This window comes from Salmo salar, chromosome ssa18 (genome assembly GCF_905237065.1).
Source record: "Salmo salar chromosome ssa18, Ssal_v3.1, whole genome shotgun sequence".
Classification (NCBI taxonomy): Eukaryota; Metazoa; Chordata; class Actinopteri; order Salmoniformes; family Salmonidae; genus Salmo; species Salmo salar.
The window spans coordinates 37,892,538-37,910,644 of record NC_059459.1 but is presented as its reverse complement, the minus strand read 5'-3'; the positions used below and the strand labels follow the sequence as shown (position 1 = coordinate 37,910,644).

Below are 18,107 nucleotides of genomic sequence, written 5' to 3'. Positions count from 1 at the left end.
GAATCGTCTAGAATGTGTTTGTATGCTGTAGCATTAAGATTTCCCTTCACTGGAACTAAGGGGCCTAGCCCGAACCCTGAAAAACAGCACCAGACTATCACTCCTCCTCCACCAAACTTTACAGTTGGCATTATACATTGGGGCAGGTAGCGTTCTTCTGGCATCCGCCAAACCCAGATTCGTCCGTCAGACTGCCAGATGGTGAAGCATGATACATCACTCAAGAGAACACATTTCCACCGCTCCAGAGTCTAATGGCAGTGAGCTTTACACCACTCCAGTCGTAGCTTGGCATTGCGATCTTAGGTTTGTGTGCGGCTGCTCAGCCATGGAAACCCATTTCATGAAGCTCCCGAACAGTTCTTGTGCCAACGTTGCTTCTAGAGACAGTTTGGAAGTCGGTAGTGAGTGTTGCAACCGAGGACAGACGATTTTTATGCGATACGTGCTTCAGCACTAGGCGGTCCCGTTCTGTGAGCTTGTGTGGCCTACCACTTCGCGGTTGAGCCGTTGTTGCTCCTAGATGTTTCCACTTCACAATAACAGCACTTACTGTCGACTGGGGAAGCTCTAGCAGGGCAGAAATTTGACAAACTGACTTGTTAGAAGGTGGCATCCTATGACGGTGCCACGTTGAAAGTCACTGAGCTCTTCAGGAAGGCCATTCTACTGCCAATGTTTGTCTATGGAGATTGCATGGCGGTGTGCTCGATTTTATACACCTGTCAACAACGGGTGTGGCTGAAATAGCCTAATCCTCTAATTTGAAGGGGTGTCCACATACTGTTGTAGATATAGTGTATGTGAAATGAGCACGGGCAAAGTGTGTATGTATTTTCAATCTTCTGATGCATGGCACGTAGCCAAACGTTGTCGACTGAACCATGTTTCCTCGCAATCAGCTGGAAGTGCTTGCGTCTTACTGCAAATTAGAAGTCGGCAACGTTCGGTCTCTGGTACGGTTACACTTGGCCATTGTTTACATATAGTGCTAAATGTTTACGTCGCATGCGAATTGCGTGAAATATTGAAACTCCAAACCAACAGAACCATATACAGACCAGCGTACTGAAAGTCGGGCTAAAAACACTTCCCTGTGGACAACGGGTAAAGTACGTCTAAATTAGGTTTAATCAACATTTTCATCTGTAATGGGACGGTTCGGAAATGTTGAGCTCACACGTTAAAGACGAGAGTGTGGGTCATCTACTCCCGGATTCTATTCAAAAGTAGTGCACCGAATAGTGTGCCATTTAGGGTGCATAGCCTACATGGTGTTTGTAACTCACTTGTAAAGAACACTTGGGACATCAATGGCACAGCTGAAACCTTTGTCATTCTGTTCTATGGAGTGGCTGTCACAGAACTCTTCTTCTTCATCAAACTGTTCACTTGCTAATCAAAACAACAAAGTGCATTTGTGAGATTGGAAAGAACATTTTGGCGTTCCATAATAGGTGCAGCAGGGACAAATAGGAGAGGAGACAGCTACATTTAGAGGAGACAAGTATCCCACAACACAATGTGGTGGTCAATTGGTCAGCTATAACTAGCTAAGTCTCAGTAGAATAAAGTCAATAATCTGGTAGTACTGTACAGTATTGTAGCCATCGGTCTTATCTAGTTAGCTAGCTATAGTTAGCTGGGGTTGTAGGGAGCTAGCTCCACTGAGGTATAATGGCTAGCACTGAGGACCTAGCTACCTGGTGGTCCCATGTAGGAGTTGTCCTCTTCCCCCTCTTCATACTGGTCTTCTTTGATGGTATTTCTTCTGTATACTCTTCCACTTATGTTGATCAATGATGGACGTAAGATTTCCATTGTAGCGGTTATCTTGAATAGTAAATAAAACGATATATAATGTAGTGAATAGTAGCTGCCAACTACGTGTGGGGTGTTAGGCTGTTTTGCGACATACGGCAGTTTGACGTAAAGTAACCAGCTGATTACGTAGTCGCTGATCTCTAAACTGCATGGATAGACATTCCGCGCTCGCAACCAATTAATGATGCGCCAATGTCAACATTTGATTTATATATCATCTAAACCGTAAAGCGGGGTTATTGTTGGGGTAGGTAACCAGAAACCTAAACAAAAGCAGAAGTTAGCCTGCTGCTTTATCCATCACCAGTGGTAGGTTCATCACTTCAATAAGAATCTTATGTCTGATTTATTATGCGGAACGTTTGCTTCAGTAGTAAATGCGCTATGCTTCATGTAGCTAGCTATGTTTGCCAGTTTATTATTCACAACGTTGTTAGACTTGTGTTGTTAACCAACGTTAGCTAGCTAGTCGTGCTAATGTAATGACAAATATTTGTATAACGTGTTCTGTCTGTGCTAATGCTGCACAGCTAGCTAAATGTATTTTGAAGAAATATTGCTGGTCATTTGGGACTGTATTTATCCGCAATACACGACTCTGAACTTGGTGATCATGATTTGCCGTTGTGTTCCTCTTCCTCAGTTGGAATGGCAGCCTCCTCCTCCTCCTCCTCTGCCGGAGGGGTTAGTGGGAGCTCCGTGACTGGCTCTGGATTCAGCGCGTCAGAACTCATCCCCCCGCGTAAGGTCCTCTACACTTATCCCAAAGGAGCCGGGGAGATGATGGAAGGTAGGCTTTCTTTGACACAGGCCAATCACCAATGGCTTTGGAATATAGGTTCAGAACGTTGCAAGAGACAGACCAGTGATGAGGATTCTTTGGAGTTCTAGAAAACCTTGTCTGTTCTGTACATTCTAGCTGCAACATTCTGAACACGTTCTTGGCTCTGATTACGATATTAATCTGCTCATATCCCATACACAGTGATGCTGTGTGTTTCAGATGGATTAATGCTTCTGTTTGTGTGGTTAGCTACTGTACATGTGTTTGGTTCTGAGTACAAGGCCCTTCTGTACATCTGCCTAGCCACACTTCTCTTACAACTATTCTATCTGGCTTCAAGTCAAGTGTAGCTTGTCTGGATTTTACCCACAAGATAAACAATGTGTCCCTGGAACTTTTCACTGTTCCCTTAATGACCTAGCTAGCATGCGTCATAGTTGGATCTTCCTCCAGGAGGACGTGCGCTGCTACCAGCGACAGTCAATGCTCTGCCCCAACGTCACCCCACAACTCGCATCGCCAGTGTGCCCCACTTCCCTCACACCCAAATCAATATGGCTTCAAGTCAAGTGTAGTTAGTGATCCTTTGATCTGGAGTTGGTGACCCACCATCCTTTGAATCATAGTTGGATCTTCATCCAACAGGACGTACATGGGCACCAGCAAGCAGTCAGTGCTCTGCCAATGGGTCAGCCCACAACACCCACCACCAGTTTTGTCACATCACACAAGAGGATCTGTTTGTTTGAACCCAAAGGGCCATCTGGCTCCTTGCTTTGTGCATCCCAAATGACACCCTATTACCTACGTTGTGCTCTAATCTTGACCAGAGCCTTATTTGCCAAAGTAGTACACTATATTAGGATAGGGTGCCCCATCCTTTGTTACCTCATAGACCCCAAATCAAACATTGTGTTGTAATGAATGTCTTAGTTTGGATCATTGTGCTGGAAAGCACTGGGTGTTCAGAGGACTAATGGGCTCACTGTTAGTGGGACAGCAGTGAAGCTGGTGGCCAGGGTTGGGCTTCTATTCCGCTTTGTTTTTGGGGACTGTCCCATAGGGCGGCGCACGATTGGCCCAGTATCGTCCGGGTTAGGGGAGGGTTTGGTCGGGGTAGGTCGCCCTTGTAAATAAGAATATGTTCTTAACTGACTTGCCTAGTTAAATAAAAATATCTATAAAAAAAAGATAAATGGCACCCTATTCCCTACACCAGGGATCATCAACTAGATTCAGCCACGGGACGATTTTTGTTTTTACTTGAGTGGATGGTCGGGGGGCATGAACATAATTAGAAATCATTTGTAGACTGCAAATTGACCGCAAGAAGACCAAACAGATTGTTTTAGTCAAATATTATATCAAACCTTGCTTACTTATATACTGTATATGATCAGATGTGTCTCTCTGTTATGCATAGGAATACTTGGGAACAGATTTCCAAAAAATGTAATCACTTGGAGCTGATGTTTTTAGTCTTTTGGCCAACAATGAAAATGGGGGGGACCGAATTCAGTCCGTGGGCCACCAGTTGGAGAACCTAACCCTACATTGTGCACTAATATCATATGGGCCATGGTCAACAGTAGTGCACTATCTAGGGCCATGATCAACAGTAGTCCACTATCTAGGGAACAGAGTTCCATTTGTGACACATTGTGTTCTAGTTGATTATTTTGGCTAGTCTTTTTATTCTCCACTTTGTTTACTTCTCAATCCTAGCAAACTGAACGGTGGCACATGTTGGCATAATGTGAGGAGTTAAATCGTGTTTTAGCTAACTCCTCTACTTCCTCAGTAATTACTGAGGATTGTGCTTCCCAGAGGATTTGGTATTAAATAGTTTGTACCACAAAACCATTTACTATAATACGTTATGTTATATAATAGATCTATAGCCTAATAGTTTAGTGTGTGTGTGTGCTGGTTTGGGTTGTGATCAAGAAGGTACATTTCCATTCTTGTTCTTTAAACTATTTCAGGGTTAACTTGTCTACTACTACTACAGTATTTTGTACATGTGCTAGTTGAGGAAAGCGTAACAGTAGTTGACGTGATATTGAACATGAACTCTGTGTCTTCAGACGGCTCAGACAGATTTCTGTGTGAGTCTGTGTTCAGCTACCAGGTGGCGTCAACACTGAAACAGGTGAAGCATGGTAAGTCCATCAGTCTCTTAATTCAATTCTTTTACTGCAGTTGTCTCAAATGGCACCCTATTCCCTACATATAGTGGACTACTTTCAACCAGAGCCCTGTTGGCCTGGTCAAAAGTAGCCCACTATATATTAGGCTAGGGTGCTATTTAGGATACACTTGTTGTTTTTAGGAGGGAAAGTACTCTGGTAGCGGATACAAAAGAATGCAATGCTTGATCTAACAGCATATTTCACTGATTTTGTTTTTAGATCAACAGGTATCTAGAATGGAGAAGCTGGCCAGTTTGGTTGAAGAGCTGGAAGCAGATGAGTGGCGATACAAACCAATCGAACAGCTTTTGGGATTTACTCCGTCTTAAAGTCAAATAAAGACCTGGTCAGTAGCCGCTAGCTGGTTACCACTGGAGGAACATATTGACCGCAGAAGACTACCTTATTTCCAACACATGTTGTTTATTGTCATTTATTGTGTCATTCCCACAGGGAAGGATATTCCTGCCTGGTATTGGTCAATGTTTAGCTGTGGTCACTAACTGGAGGAACGAACACCCTGCACCACATATAGCTTTTGTTGTGACCTAAAAACCTTTATCACAGCAATGAATTATGAATTGAGTAATTAATCATGTCATAGTGGGGAAATTGATGCATTCATGTTTTATTAGTGGTTTTTAAATAAACAAGATGGAATCCTCTTCCTATGTATTAAAATGGAAAACATGACGTACTTGGATTATCATTTATTAAATATTTAAATAAAAATATACAGAATCAATTGTATTTGAGCTATTGACAGTTTTATAACCTTATTACAATGGATTATTTGTTGTCACACAGTTGAAAACAATAGAACCAGGCTAATTGTATTACTGTAAATACCAAGGTCAATGAGAATGTAGGGCAACACAATAACATCTGCAGCAACAGCCAGGCTTGTTATTCCCCACACATTCTAAAGGGAGGGGACTGAACAGGCTGATGTTCTGGATGACAGTACGTCCATGTGTCTATGCCCTCAAAGCTGCTCTCAATATGCAGATACACACACACAATAACATCAGGCAGTCGGTCATCATAGGACAGGGGAGAGAACAAATAGGTTTTGTTAATAAAATCACCACCATTCTGTCAACACTACCAGGCTGTAGGTGTTCTGTCTATACTACCAGGCTGTAGGTGTTCTGTCTATACTACCAGGCTGTAGGTGTTCTGTCTATACTACCAGGCTGTAGGTGTTCTGTCTACACTACCAGGCTGTAGGTGTTCTGTCTACACTACCAGGCTGTAGGTGTTCTGTCTATACTACCAGGGCTGTAGGTGTTCTGTCTACACTACCAGGGCTGTAGGTGTTCTGTCTACACTACCAGGGCTGTAGGTGTTCTGTCTACACTACCAGGGCTGTAGGTGTTCTGTCTACACTACCAGGGCTGTAGGTGTTCTGTCTACACTACCAGGGCTGTAGGTGTTCTGTCTACACTACCAGGGCTGTAGGTGTTCTGTCTACACTACCAGGGCTGTAGGTGTTCTGTCTACACTACCAGGGCTGTAGGTGTTCTGTCTACACTACCAGGGCTGTAGGTGTTCTGTCTACACTACCAGGGCTGTAGGTGTTCTGTCTACACTACCAGGGCTGTAGGTGTTCTGTCTACACTACCAGGGCTGTAGGTGTTCTGTCTACACTACCAGGGCTGTAGGTGTTCTGTCTACACTACCAGGGCTGTAGGTGTTCTGTCTATACTACCAGGGCTGTAGGTGTTCTGTCTACACTACCAGGCTGTAGGTGTTCTGTCTACACTACCAGGGCTGTAGGTGTTCTGTCTATACTACCAGGGCTGTAGGTGTTCTGTCTACACTACCAGGCTGTAGGTGTTCTGTCTACACTACCAGGGCTGTAGGTGTTCTGTCTACACTACCAGGCTGTAGGTGTTCTGTCTACACTACCAGGCTGTAGGTGTTCTGTCTACACTACCAGGCTGTAGGTGTTCTGTCTACACTACCAGGGCTGTAGGTGTTCTGTCTACACTACCAGGCTGTAGGTGTTCTGTCTACACTACCAGGGCTGTAGGTGTTCTGTCTATACTACCAGGGCTGTAGGTGTTCTGTCTACACTACCAGGCTGTAGGTGTTCTGTCTACACTATCAGGGCTGTAGGTGTTCTGTCTACACTACCAGGCTGTAGGTGTTCTGTCTACACTACCAGGCTGTAGGTGTTCTGTCTATACTACCAGGCTGTAGGTGTTCTGTCTACACTACCAGGGCTGTAGGTGTTCTGTCTATACTACCAGGGCTGTAGGTGTTCTGTCTACACTACCAGGCTGTAGGTGTTCTGTCTACACTACCAGGCTGTAGGTGTTCTGTCAACACTACCAGGGCTGTAGGTGTTCTGTCTACACTACCAGGGCTGTAGGTGTTCTGTCTACACTACCAGGCTGTAGGTGTTCTGTCTACACTACCAGGGCTGTAGGTGTTCTGTCTACACTACCAGGGCTGTAGGTGTTCTGTCTACACTACCAGGGCTGTAGGTGTTCTGTCTACACTACCAGGCTGTAGGTGTTCTGTCTACACTACCAGGCTGTAGGTGTTCTGTCTACACTACCAGGCTGTAGGTGTTCTGTCTACACTACCAGGGCTGTAGGTGTTCTGTCTATACTACCAGGGCTGTAGGTGTTCTGTCTACACTACTAGGCTGTAGGTGTTCTGTCTACACTACCAGGCTGTAGGTGTTCTGTCTACACTACCAGGGCTGTAGGTGTTCTGTCTACACTACCAGGCTGTAGGTGTTCTGTCAACACTACCAGGCTGTGGGTGTTCTGTGTACACTACCAGGCTGTAGGTGTTCTGTCTATACTACCAGGCTGTAGGTGTTCTGTCTACACTACCAGGGCTGTAGATGTTCTGTCTACACTACCAGGCTGTAGGTGTTCTGTCTACACTACCAGGCTGTAGGTGTTCTGTCTACACTACCAGGGCTGTAGGTGTTCTGTCTACACTACCAGGCTGTAGGTGTTCTGTCTACACTACCAGGGCTGTAGGTGTTCTGTCTACACTACCAGGCTGTAGGTGTTCTGTCTACACTACCAGGGCTGTAGGTGTTCTGTCTACACTACCAGGTTTGTAGGTGTTCTGTCTACACTACCAGGGCTGTAGGTGTTCTGTCTACACTACCAGGGCTGTAGGTGTTCTGTCTACACTACCAGGCTGTAGGTGTTCTGTCTACACTACCAGGGCTGTAGGTGTTCTGTCTACACTACCAGGCTGTAGGTGTTCTGTCTACACTACCAAGGACAGACTGTTTACCAGGAGTCTGGTCAGTACAGTCCAGGGACAGACTATTGTTTACCAGGAGTCTGGTCAGTACAGTCCAGGGACAGACTATTGTTTACCAGGAGTCTGGTCAGTACAGTCCAGGGACAGACTATTGTTTACCAGGAGTCTGGTCAGTACAGTCCAGGGACAGACTATTGTTTACCAGGAGTCTGGTCAGTACAGTCCAGGGACAGACTATTGTTTACCAGGAGTCTGGTCAGTACAGTCCAGGGACAGACTATTGTTTACCAGGAGTCTGGTCAGTACAGTCCAGGGACAGACTATTGTTTACCAGGAGTCTGGTCAGTACAGTCCAGGGACAGACTATTGTTTACCAGGAGTCTGGTCAGTACAGTCCAGGGACAGACTATTGTTTACCAGGAGTCTGGTCAGTACAGTCCAGGGACAGACTATTGTTTACCAGGAGTCTGGTCAGAAGGGTGCAATGTTTCAGGATATTGGGATAGAAATGTATTGTGGAACTTATATGTTGTCTGTAATGTCCAGTAGAATAGAGAATTTTAAAATGTCAGCTCTATTATTGCATTTCTATCTGCAGTGTTCCTCCACAATGTTTGCCTACTGAGCGTGGCCCTGGCAGAGATCCAGTCTCTCACCCTGGTGTTTGGTGGGTCTATTTGAATCTAAAGTCAAGAAATGTGCTGTACTTTGTGATTCCACCAGTGAATGAATGTTTTCCAGTTGAATGAGCAGTGGGGAAGTGGTTGGTTGACTGTACAGAACGTACTGTACTAGTTTACAGACTGTTTTTTTTTTCTTCTTCTTTTTTCTATAAAAAGGTGTGACTAACCGAGAGGAACACTTCTGGGTCCTAAAGTTAGTCCTGTTAACTTGTTTTTAACCAAGCTCCTGTTTCTTTACACGTTGTGTCGCTTGCTGTGTCCGTTGGTAGATTTGTATTTTACAAAGTACATATAATAAAAGTTATTTCAAACAATCAACTTGCCTCTACATATTTGGGTAGCCTATCTATATGACTGATCAGATAGAGACAAAGGTTGGTGAAGGTAGCCTTCAGTCATTTTATGACAGCACACTGGTTGTCTTGCTGCAGTTCACATCGTGTGTCCTGATAGGGTAATATAGACCATGTTATTCTGTTGAATAAGCTGTCCTGATAGGGTAATATAGACCATGTTATTCTGTTGAATAAGCTGTCCTGATAGGGTAATGTAGACCATGTTATTCTGTTGAATAAGCTGTCCTGATAGGGTAATATAGACCATGTTATTCTGTTGAATAAGCTGTCCTGATAGGGTAATGTAGACCATGTTATTCTGTTGAATAAGCTGTCCTGATAGGGTAATATAGACCATGTTATTCTGTTGAATAAGCTGTCCTGATAGGGTAATATAGACCATGTTATTCTGTTGAATAAGCTGTCCTGATAGGGTAATGTAGACCATGTTATTCTGTTGAATAAGCTGTCCTGATAGGGTAATGTAGACCATGTTATTCTGTTGAATAAGCTGTCCTGATAGGGTAATATAGACCATGTTATTCTGTTGAATAAGCTGTCCTGATAGGGTAATGTAGACCATGTTATTCTGTTGAATAAGCTGTCCTGATAGGGTAATATAGACCATGTTATTCTGTTGAATAAGCTGTCCTCTCAATGACAGAACTCAGGCCATCAAGGTAGATGGGGTCAAATCTGAGATCCTTGAGTTACATACTCGGCATGCTAATGTTTACAATCTATATAATAAAAAAACATTAGTAATGCTGTAAAAAATAGTCATATTCATTTTGTATGCAGATGATAGTGTTGTGTTCCATTGCTGCATCAGTTGGCCAAGCCTTTTCACATTTCAAATCAGATTTGCTAGCACTGCAGAGGTCACTATTGGATCTAAAGTTGGTGGTAAATACAAACAAAACCAAACGCATGCTTTTTGTCTAGGTCCTATAATCCAGATTTAAGTGAATTTGTAATGACTAGTTTGAACGCTACACAAATTGAGCGAGTTCCTTCCTACAAATATCTTGGTATCTGGCTTGATGATAAAATGTAATAAAAAAAAACATGTCACTAAGGTGGTGAAGAAGTTGAAAGTTTAAGGTTGGTTTCTTTTACAGAAACAAAGCATGTCTGACTTTTTATAATAGGAAGGATATTGTCCAGGCCACTTTTATGTCGATTTTAGATTCTGGGGATATTATCTATAGGCCTGCAGCAGCAACTATACATAAACCACTAGATGCTGTTTTCCATTGTGCCCTTAGGTTTATTACTGGTGATGGTTCTAGAACTCACCATTGTGCCCTTAGGTTTATTACTGGTGATGGTTCTAGAACTCACCATTGTGCCCTTAGGTTTATTACTGGTGATGGTTCTAGAACTCACCATTGTGCCCTTAGGTTTATTACTGGTGATGGTTCTAGAACTCACCATTGTGCCCTTAGGTTTATTACTGGTGATGGTTCTAGAACTCACCAATGTGCCCTTAGGTTTATTACTGGTGATGGTTCTAGAACTCACCATTGTGCCCTTAGGTTTATTACTGGTGATGGTTCTAGAACTCACCAATGTGCCCTTAGGTTTATTACTGGTGATGGTTCTAGAACTCACCATTGTCCCCTTAGGTTTATTACTGGTGATGGTTCTAGAACTCACCATTGTGCCCTTAGGTTTATTACTGGTGATGGTTCTAGAACTCACCAATGTGCCCTTAGGTTTATTACTGGTGATGGTTCTAGAACTCACCATTGTCCCCTTAGGTTTATTACTGGTGATGGTTCTAGAACTCACCATTGTGCCCTTAGGTTTATTACTGGTGATGGTCCTAGAACTCACCAATGTGCCCTTAGGTTTATTACTGGTGATGGTTCTAGAACTCACCAATGTGCCCTTAGGTTTATTACTGGTGATGGTTCTAGAACTCACCATTGTGCCCTTAGGTTTATTACTGGTGATGGTTCTAGAACTCACCATTGTGCCCTTAGGTTTATTACTGGTGATGGTTCTAGAACTCACCAATGTGCCCTTAGGTTTATTACTGGTGATGGTTCTAGAACTCACCATTGTGCCCTTAGGTTTATTACTGGTGATGGTTCTAGAACTCACCATTGTGCCCTTAGGTTTATTACTTCTTTGTATGTAAGGAGAGAGTAGCATTATCTTGTGTGAATTTACAAAGCACTCATGCAGAAACGTCCTATGTATCTATCGTCATTAATTACATTTAGACTTACAAATGACCAAACCCAGTCACAGGCTTGGATAACACTGGAGGCCCCTTCGGTCTCCACAGAGTTGGCTAAAGCTGCTTTAGTTTTTTTTCTGTGCCCTTTATGTGGAACAACTCACAGAGCTCTCTGAAATGAGACGTTCTGGTCCCCCTTGGTCAGTTCAGAGTCATGACCAGAGACCTCTATGTTGAGAAATGTGATACATTTTTCTTAATATATTTTGTATATTGTATGTTGTATATATGTTTGATGTATTTATGCAGGGCACCTATCCCTGCACCTATCATACTACTATGACTGACCCTGTAAAACAACACATTTCACTGCACCTATCATACTACTATGGCTGACCCTGTAAAACAACACCTATCATACTACTATGGCTGACCCTTTAAAACAACACCTATCATACTACTATGGCTTACCCTGTAAAACAACACCTATCATACTACTATGGCTGACCCTGTAAAACAACACATTTCACTGCACCTATCATACTACTATGGCTGACCCTATAAAACAACACCTATCATACTACTATGACTGACCCTGTAAAACAACACATTACACTGCACCTATCATACTACTATGGCTGACCCTGTAAAACAACACCTATCATACTACTATGGCTTACCCTGTAAAACAACACCTATCATACTACTATGGCTGACCCTGTAAAACAACACCTATCATTCTACTATGACTGACCCTGTAAAACAACACATTACACTGCACCTATCATACTACTATGGCTGACCCTGTAAAACAACACCTATCATACTACTATGGCTGACCCTGTAAAACAACACCTATCATACTACTATGACTGACCCTGTAAAACAACACATTTCACTGCACCTATCATACTACTATGGCTGACCCTGTAAAACAACACATTACACTGCACCTATCATACTACTATGACTGACCCTGTAAAACAACACATTTCCCTGCACCTATCATACTACTATGGCTGACCCTGTAAAACAACACCTATCATACTACTATGGCTGACCCTGTAAAACAACACCTATCATACTACTATGGCTTACCCTGTAAAACAACACATTACACTGCACCTATCATACTACTATGGCTGACCCTGTAAAACAACACCTATCATACTACTATGGCTGACCCTATAAAACAACACATTTCCCTGCACCTATCATACTACTATGGCTGGCCCTGTAAAACAACACATTACACTGCACCTATCATACTACTATGGCTGGCCCTATAAAACAACACCTATCATACTACTATGGCTGATCCTATAAAACAACACCTATCATACTACTATGGCTGACCCTGTAAAACAACACCTATCATACTACTATGACTGACCCTGTAAAACAACACCTATCATACTACTATGGCTGACCCTGTAAAACAACACATTACACTGCACCTATCATACTACTATGACTGACCCTGTAAAACAACACCTATCATACTACTATGGCTGACCCTGTAAAACAACACATTACACTGCACCTATCATACTACTATGGCTGACCCTGTAAAACAACACCTATCATACTACTATGGCTGACCCTGTAAAACAACACCTATCATACTACTATGACTGACCCTGTAAAACAACACATTACACTGCACCTATCATACTACTATGGCTGACCCTGTAAAACAACACCTATCATACTACTATGGCTGACCCTGTAAAACAACACATTTCCCTGCACCTATCATACTACTATGGCTGACCCTGTAAAACAACACCTATCATACTACTATGGCTGACCCTGTAAAACAACACCTATCATACTACTATGGCTGACCCTGTAAAACAACACCTATCATACTACTATGGCTGACCCTGTAAAACAACACCTATCATACTACTATGACTGACCCTGTAAAACAACACATTACACTGCACCTATCATACTACTATGGCTGACCCTGTAAAACAACACCTATCATACTACTATGGCTGACCCTGTAAAACAACACATTTCCCTGCACCTATCATACTACTATGACTGACCCTGTAAAACAACACATTACACTGCACCTATCATACTACTATGGCTGACCCTGTAAAACAACACATTGCACTGCACCTATCATACTACTATGGCTGACCCTGTAAAACAACACATTTCAATGCACCTATCATACTACTATGGCTGACCCTGTAAAACAACACATTTCAATGCACCTATCATACTACTATGGCTGACCCTGTAAAACAACACATTTCCCTGCACCTATCATACTACTATGACTGACCCTGTAAAACAACACATTACACTGCACCTATCATACTACTATGGCTGACCCTGTAAAACAACACATTTCCCTGCACCTAATCCGTGTATGTGACAATGAATTAAAAAAAACACAGAACTATGCAAAATGTGTCCCTGCATCCTCCAAACACAAAACCAACTAATTTGTTTACCTGCATTCAGAGCATGATGTTCAGTACATGAAGATAATGTTCTAACCCACTTCCTGAAACAGTTCCTCACACTCAATAGTCACCATGTTATCCTTTTATGATGACATCAGCAACATGATCAACAGATAAGGTATTACAGACAGTTCAGCAATATGTCTCACTAATAAAATGTAATTTGTTGATAAATGATCAATATACATGTAAATGCTCCGCCTTGCTATACAAATGGTGACAGAGAATATTCTATCCTGTGGGGAGTGGAAGATGCAAAGTTACAGTATACAGTATGTACTATAACAGCAGCTGAGCATAACAGAGTAACATTGTATCATACTTGGACTACACTGAATAACATAAAAAACTGTTACTGTAACCAACTGATGAATTGACATAATATAAAGGCAACATGAAAACATATGAAGTCGAGCTATATTATAACCAGAAATGTGTCCATTGTCCGCAGCTCTTTTGTTTATCTGCAGCTGACAGTTTCTATGCCTATTGCCTGCGGTTTGGATGTTTGGGGGGGGGGGGGGGTACATGGGATGACAAAACAACATTTTCGACAGTTATTCTTGCAAGTAAAATAATAACTACGCACCACCAAATTGATTACCCTGCTGTTGTAAGTTGTTTTTAGGGTTTCAGGTAAAATGCATGTTGTATCTAGAACTATGTGTAGTGTAGTAAGCAGTGGACTATACCTACGCAGCTGGTACAATGTAATGCGCTTAGTTTGGATCAGATACATTGTTCCAAACCCATGACGTAATGTTACACCTTCTGCTTAGTCTATGTATTGCGTCCTATTCTTTTGGAAATGAACAAGTGCATGGAGTTTTAACATGTCCGGGCTAGAACTACGTGCAACAAAGACTGTAGCTGGTGTTTTTCCCGAGCAGAAATGACATTTGAGGGTCCCAGCCCCCCCCCCCCCCTCCTCCTCCTCACCACGTCTCTTTTGTTCCTTACTTCTGCCCTCTGTGTTTCACCGCACGTTACCAGGCAGGATAGAGCAGGATGACGTGCCCCGGCCTCTGATTGGCTGAGAGGTGAGAAATCAGAAGGTTATTTAAACAGCTCTGTCGGAGCATAAGATCTGCAGAGCTGAGCAGCTGTGCGACGGGAAAGCTACATGTATAGTCGGGTTGGATTGACTGGGAAGCCTTTGTCCTCAATCTCAGCAACAACAACAAAAATAAACTGACTTTAACTGGATTACAACTGAAAGAACATTTCCACGTTAGCAACATATCTTTGTAAGTATCATTTCTGTCACTGGCTATTATTTCAACGTATTGTCTCGAGCGTCAACTTTGAACAAGGGAATGAAAGGACTAACGTTAACACTAACGTTAGCTAGCTAGACAACTGTCTTTTTCTCCACTCGGTACACGTTTATTACAATAGATAACTAGCTATGTCAGTTACTGAATAGCTAGCTGTATTGTTACATTGTCTGATATGTAAAGTCTAGCTAGTCAACGTTACTGTAACTAGCTAGCTACTCTTCATTTCAAATTCAGTGTTCTTATCGTTGCCGTTATTTCTTTCAACAGAACCTGATCTATGATCCCTGAGACTTGGAAAGTTATAAGAAGTTGAACACTTTGACCACTTGGGAAATGATGCCTGCACTTCCTACAACCATGATGGTCCATGACTTAGACAGTTTCAGCTCATCCTCTTCCCCAATGGACGCCACCGCCAAACGGTCGTCGTGGGGGAAACTGGTGCAGAAGTTAACCGACTTCAGAGGAGACGGCAGTAGCAGCGGTCACAGTATAGACTCCGACTCAGACAATGGCAGCAGGACTGATCTCTCAGACTCCGGTAAATATTTAATATCTCGACCTAGCCTGGTCCCCGGACCTGTTTGTGCTGTCTTATTGATGATAGGACTTGGCTATTAATACAGAAACAAACAGATCTGAGACCAGGTTACTATTGCTAGTTGTTTGACAAAAGATGGATCTATCTGATGTTCTGTATGACTAAAACTGCCCTCTTATCTTTCAGGGTTTGACTTTCCCTCTATCTCCTCATCTGATGACTTCGGCAACGTGTTCTACGATGATCTCCTCTCAATGGAGGAGACCCTTCTGAAAGAACTTGTGAACCTAATTGCCTGTAGCTTAAGGGAAGCAAAAGATGGTGCCCTGAGATGTTCCAAATTACTCATCCCTGAGAAGCTTCTAGAACACATAGGCCAAGAGCTCCTTCACCTGGCGGCCAGCGAGCCCTGCGGCCTGAGGGGGGCTGTCATAGACCTCTGTGTGGAACAGGGGGAGGTGTGTCAGAGTATGGAACAGATCGCTGTGGACCCATATCTCGTCCCTACCTTCCAGCTCACACTGGTGCTGAGGCTCGATTCTGGAGGACTGTGGCCCAAAATTCAAGGGCTTTTCTCCACAAAGTCTCCATCCAGTCCCGTAAAGAGACAGGCGATTAGACTGAGCACGGGCTTCAGAGTGATCAAGAAGAAACTGTACAGCTCTGAAGAGTTGCTCATCGAAGAATGCTGAAAGAAACCAGAGACTTTCTTTAGATATTTTTCTAATAAACCTTGTTGTACCAAGTGTCCTACCTACAACGCTCATCAGAGCCCTAGTGATCAACATTTGGGATTCTAGTCAAATGTATGATTTCTAGGACATTTTCTTAACTGTTAAGATGAACCGGCGATTACTTCTCTATGTACATTATTTGCGGATTGGTGTTCCTGTGTAGGGGAGCCACAGTAAATGGTACGTGACAAGTTAATAAGAGAACGACTATTGTGCTTAAGTGAATGGAGCGGGGAGCTACAGTAAATGGTATGTGAGTAGTTTAGTGTGTTTAAGAGAATGGCGTTAACCCAAACACTGAAAATGAAGTTTCTGGCACTTTTGCAAACCACTAATATCTATTTTATAAAAGATGGGTGGTTTGGTTTTCCATTTATTGTTAAAAATGTTTACCTGTTTCTATTGAAACCAGACAATGGCAGCTAGCTGTATGGTAATGTTTGTATGTGGCCATTTTAGAAACTGTGGTAATATAAAAAAAAATCTTCATGGCAATTCATTGTACACCATGGTAAGGGGACCAGATTGACGTGTTTGGCTAGAGACCAACATTACTTAGCAGTACTTGCTTCTCTGTCTGTAGCATCCATTGTGAACCACAGGTCAGTTTACTTGATTCTTTATTTCCAGTTTAGAATGGTTTGTCCTCCTGCATACTCATCTGTGCATCATTTTATTTGATATTCAAATATCCGCACTGTCTTGATACTTTCCATTTAATGAACTTCAGACAATAAATATTGCTTTTTTTTTTACAAAACTCATTGTCATTGTTGCTTTGACCAAACCTTTCAGAATGTCTTATGAGTGGGTGTAGTGTATGGTGATACCTATCACTGAATGAAACTCGTTGTTGAATCAAGAACACCATATATAGTTGCTCACCTTGGCTGCATTTTACACAGGCAGCAAAATTCTCGTTTTTGCTGCCTGTATACTTTTGATCAGTTAGATCAGGTCTTTGCCAATAATTGGGCCAAATGTACCTGCCTGTGTATTGTGTAAAAGCAGCCAGAATAGCAAAGGCTTATCATTAGATGAATTGGAAGCAACAAAGCATTAGATACTAGGATTCTTTGCAATACAGGCACATTTTTCTTTCTCCATTCATTGCAGGGCCTTTGTCTGAGCTCCACCACTTGTTTTTCTCAAGTCAGCACCCTCTAGCGATACAGCAAGTCAACTACAGGTGTTGACCATAAACTGAGAAATATATTGCAGTATCCCAAGAAATGGCCTGTGTGTATGAGGACAGACATTTCCTTGGAAGACATCCGAGACAAGTATATAAAAACTGTAGCGTATCAGTGAGATCGTGCCAACCAGCCCCAGGGTAGATGTTATTACTTCTAGTTCCTCACCACTGATTTGCTTGTGGTTTTAAATACATATTGTAATTTTGTCACGTAGACACTGAAGTGTTGTGAAATGAAGCCGTCCCTGTGAAACGTGCACAACAGCCCATCTGATTTGGTAGAAAACGTGCACATCTTCATGTCTTTGCTGCAGCTAGTCACTGTTGTACAAGCCAGTTTTTAGATGAGTAATGCTGCACTCACTGGTCTGGGCACTTGTCCAACTCCCCCCTCTCACACACAGAGAGAGAGAGAATGACAGATGGGGCACGTAGAATGTTTATTTTCCCTGTTTGAGTAAAAACAATATGGACGTGTCATCGTGAGCAAGACCTACTTTATTAGATAGCCATTGTGTTCTAATGAAGAAAATCTTGAATAAAAACATTTGATATTTTACAATTCCAACAATAAATAAATTATTTTCTCAGTCACTGGGTTCACTCAATGTAAATACATAGGTCTGCA

General features: G+C 42.5%; 3 protein-coding genes across 6 annotated transcripts in view; 2 read left to right on the top strand and 1 right to left on the bottom strand.

Annotated features, from left to right (window-relative positions):
* The window catches only part of LOC106560826 (activating signal cointegrator 1 complex subunit 1), a 32,633-nt gene extending 30,690 nt beyond the window's left edge, over positions 1–1,943 (bottom strand). For 2 of the 3 annotated variants that reach the window (XM_045701080.1, XM_045701083.1), the window contains exons 1-2: positions 1,704–1,942; positions 1,290–1,395 (exon numbers count right to left, since the gene is read on the bottom strand). In XM_045701080.1, the coding sequence (XP_045557036.1) occupies positions 1,290–1,395; positions 1,704–1,821 (224 nt within the window). In that variant the 5' untranslated portion in view covers positions 1,822–1,942. Of the gene's footprint in view, positions 1–1,289; positions 1,396–1,703 lie in introns of all 3 variants that reach the window. The other variant, XM_045701082.1, reaches the window with a different exon arrangement.
* A 31-nt stretch (positions 1,944–1,974) lies between these two features.
* LOC106560840 (anaphase-promoting complex subunit 16) lies at positions 1,975–5,493 on the top strand. Of its 2 annotated transcripts, XM_045701085.1 has the most exons (5): positions 1,975–2,133; positions 2,468–2,614; positions 4,696–4,770; positions 5,020–5,146; positions 5,254–5,493. In XM_045701085.1, the coding sequence occupies exons 2-4, from the start codon at positions 2,473–2,475 to the stop codon at positions 5,127–5,129; spliced, it is 327 nt and encodes a 108-aa protein (XP_045557041.1). In that variant the 5' UTR covers positions 1,975–2,133; positions 2,468–2,472; the 3' UTR covers positions 5,130–5,146; positions 5,254–5,493. The 2 variants fall into 2 exon arrangements, with proteins under 2 accessions (XP_045557041.1, XP_045557040.1); XM_045701084.1 differs by having other exon boundaries at positions 5,020–5,493.
* A 9,301-nt stretch (positions 5,494–14,794) lies between these two features.
* On the top strand, positions 14,795–17,044 carry LOC106577395 (DNA damage-inducible transcript 4 protein). The gene is made up of 3 exons (XM_045701079.1): positions 14,795–14,976; positions 15,277–15,550; positions 15,737–17,044. Exons 2-3 carry the CDS (start codon positions 15,343–15,345, stop codon positions 16,240–16,242), a joined length of 714 nt encoding a protein of 237 aa, XP_045557035.1. The 5' UTR covers positions 14,795–14,976; positions 15,277–15,342; the 3' UTR covers positions 16,243–17,044.
* Positions 17,045–18,107: the final 1,063 nt, after the last annotated feature.

Excerpts from the sequence above, each read along its gene's own strand:
- LOC106560840 (XM_045701085.1), top strand. The coding sequence starts at position 2,473 with ATGGCAGCCTCCTCCTCCTCCTCCTCTGCCGGAGGGGTTAGTGGGAGC. Across the intron at positions 2,615-4,695 it reads AGCCGGGGAGATGATGGAAG|ACGGCTCAGACAGATTTCTG; the intron begins GTAGGCTTTCTT and ends CTGTGTCTTCAG. Across the intron at positions 4,771-5,019 it reads ACTGAAACAGGTGAAGCATG|ATCAACAGGTATCTAGAATG; the intron begins GTAAGTCCATCA and ends TTTTGTTTTTAG.
- LOC106577395 (XM_045701079.1), top strand. The coding sequence starts at position 15,343 with ATGATGCCTGCACTTCCTACAACCATGATGGTCCATGACTTAGACAGT. Across the intron at positions 15,551-15,736 it reads GACTGATCTCTCAGACTCCG|GGTTTGACTTTCCCTCTATC; the intron begins GTAAATATTTAA and ends CTTATCTTTCAG.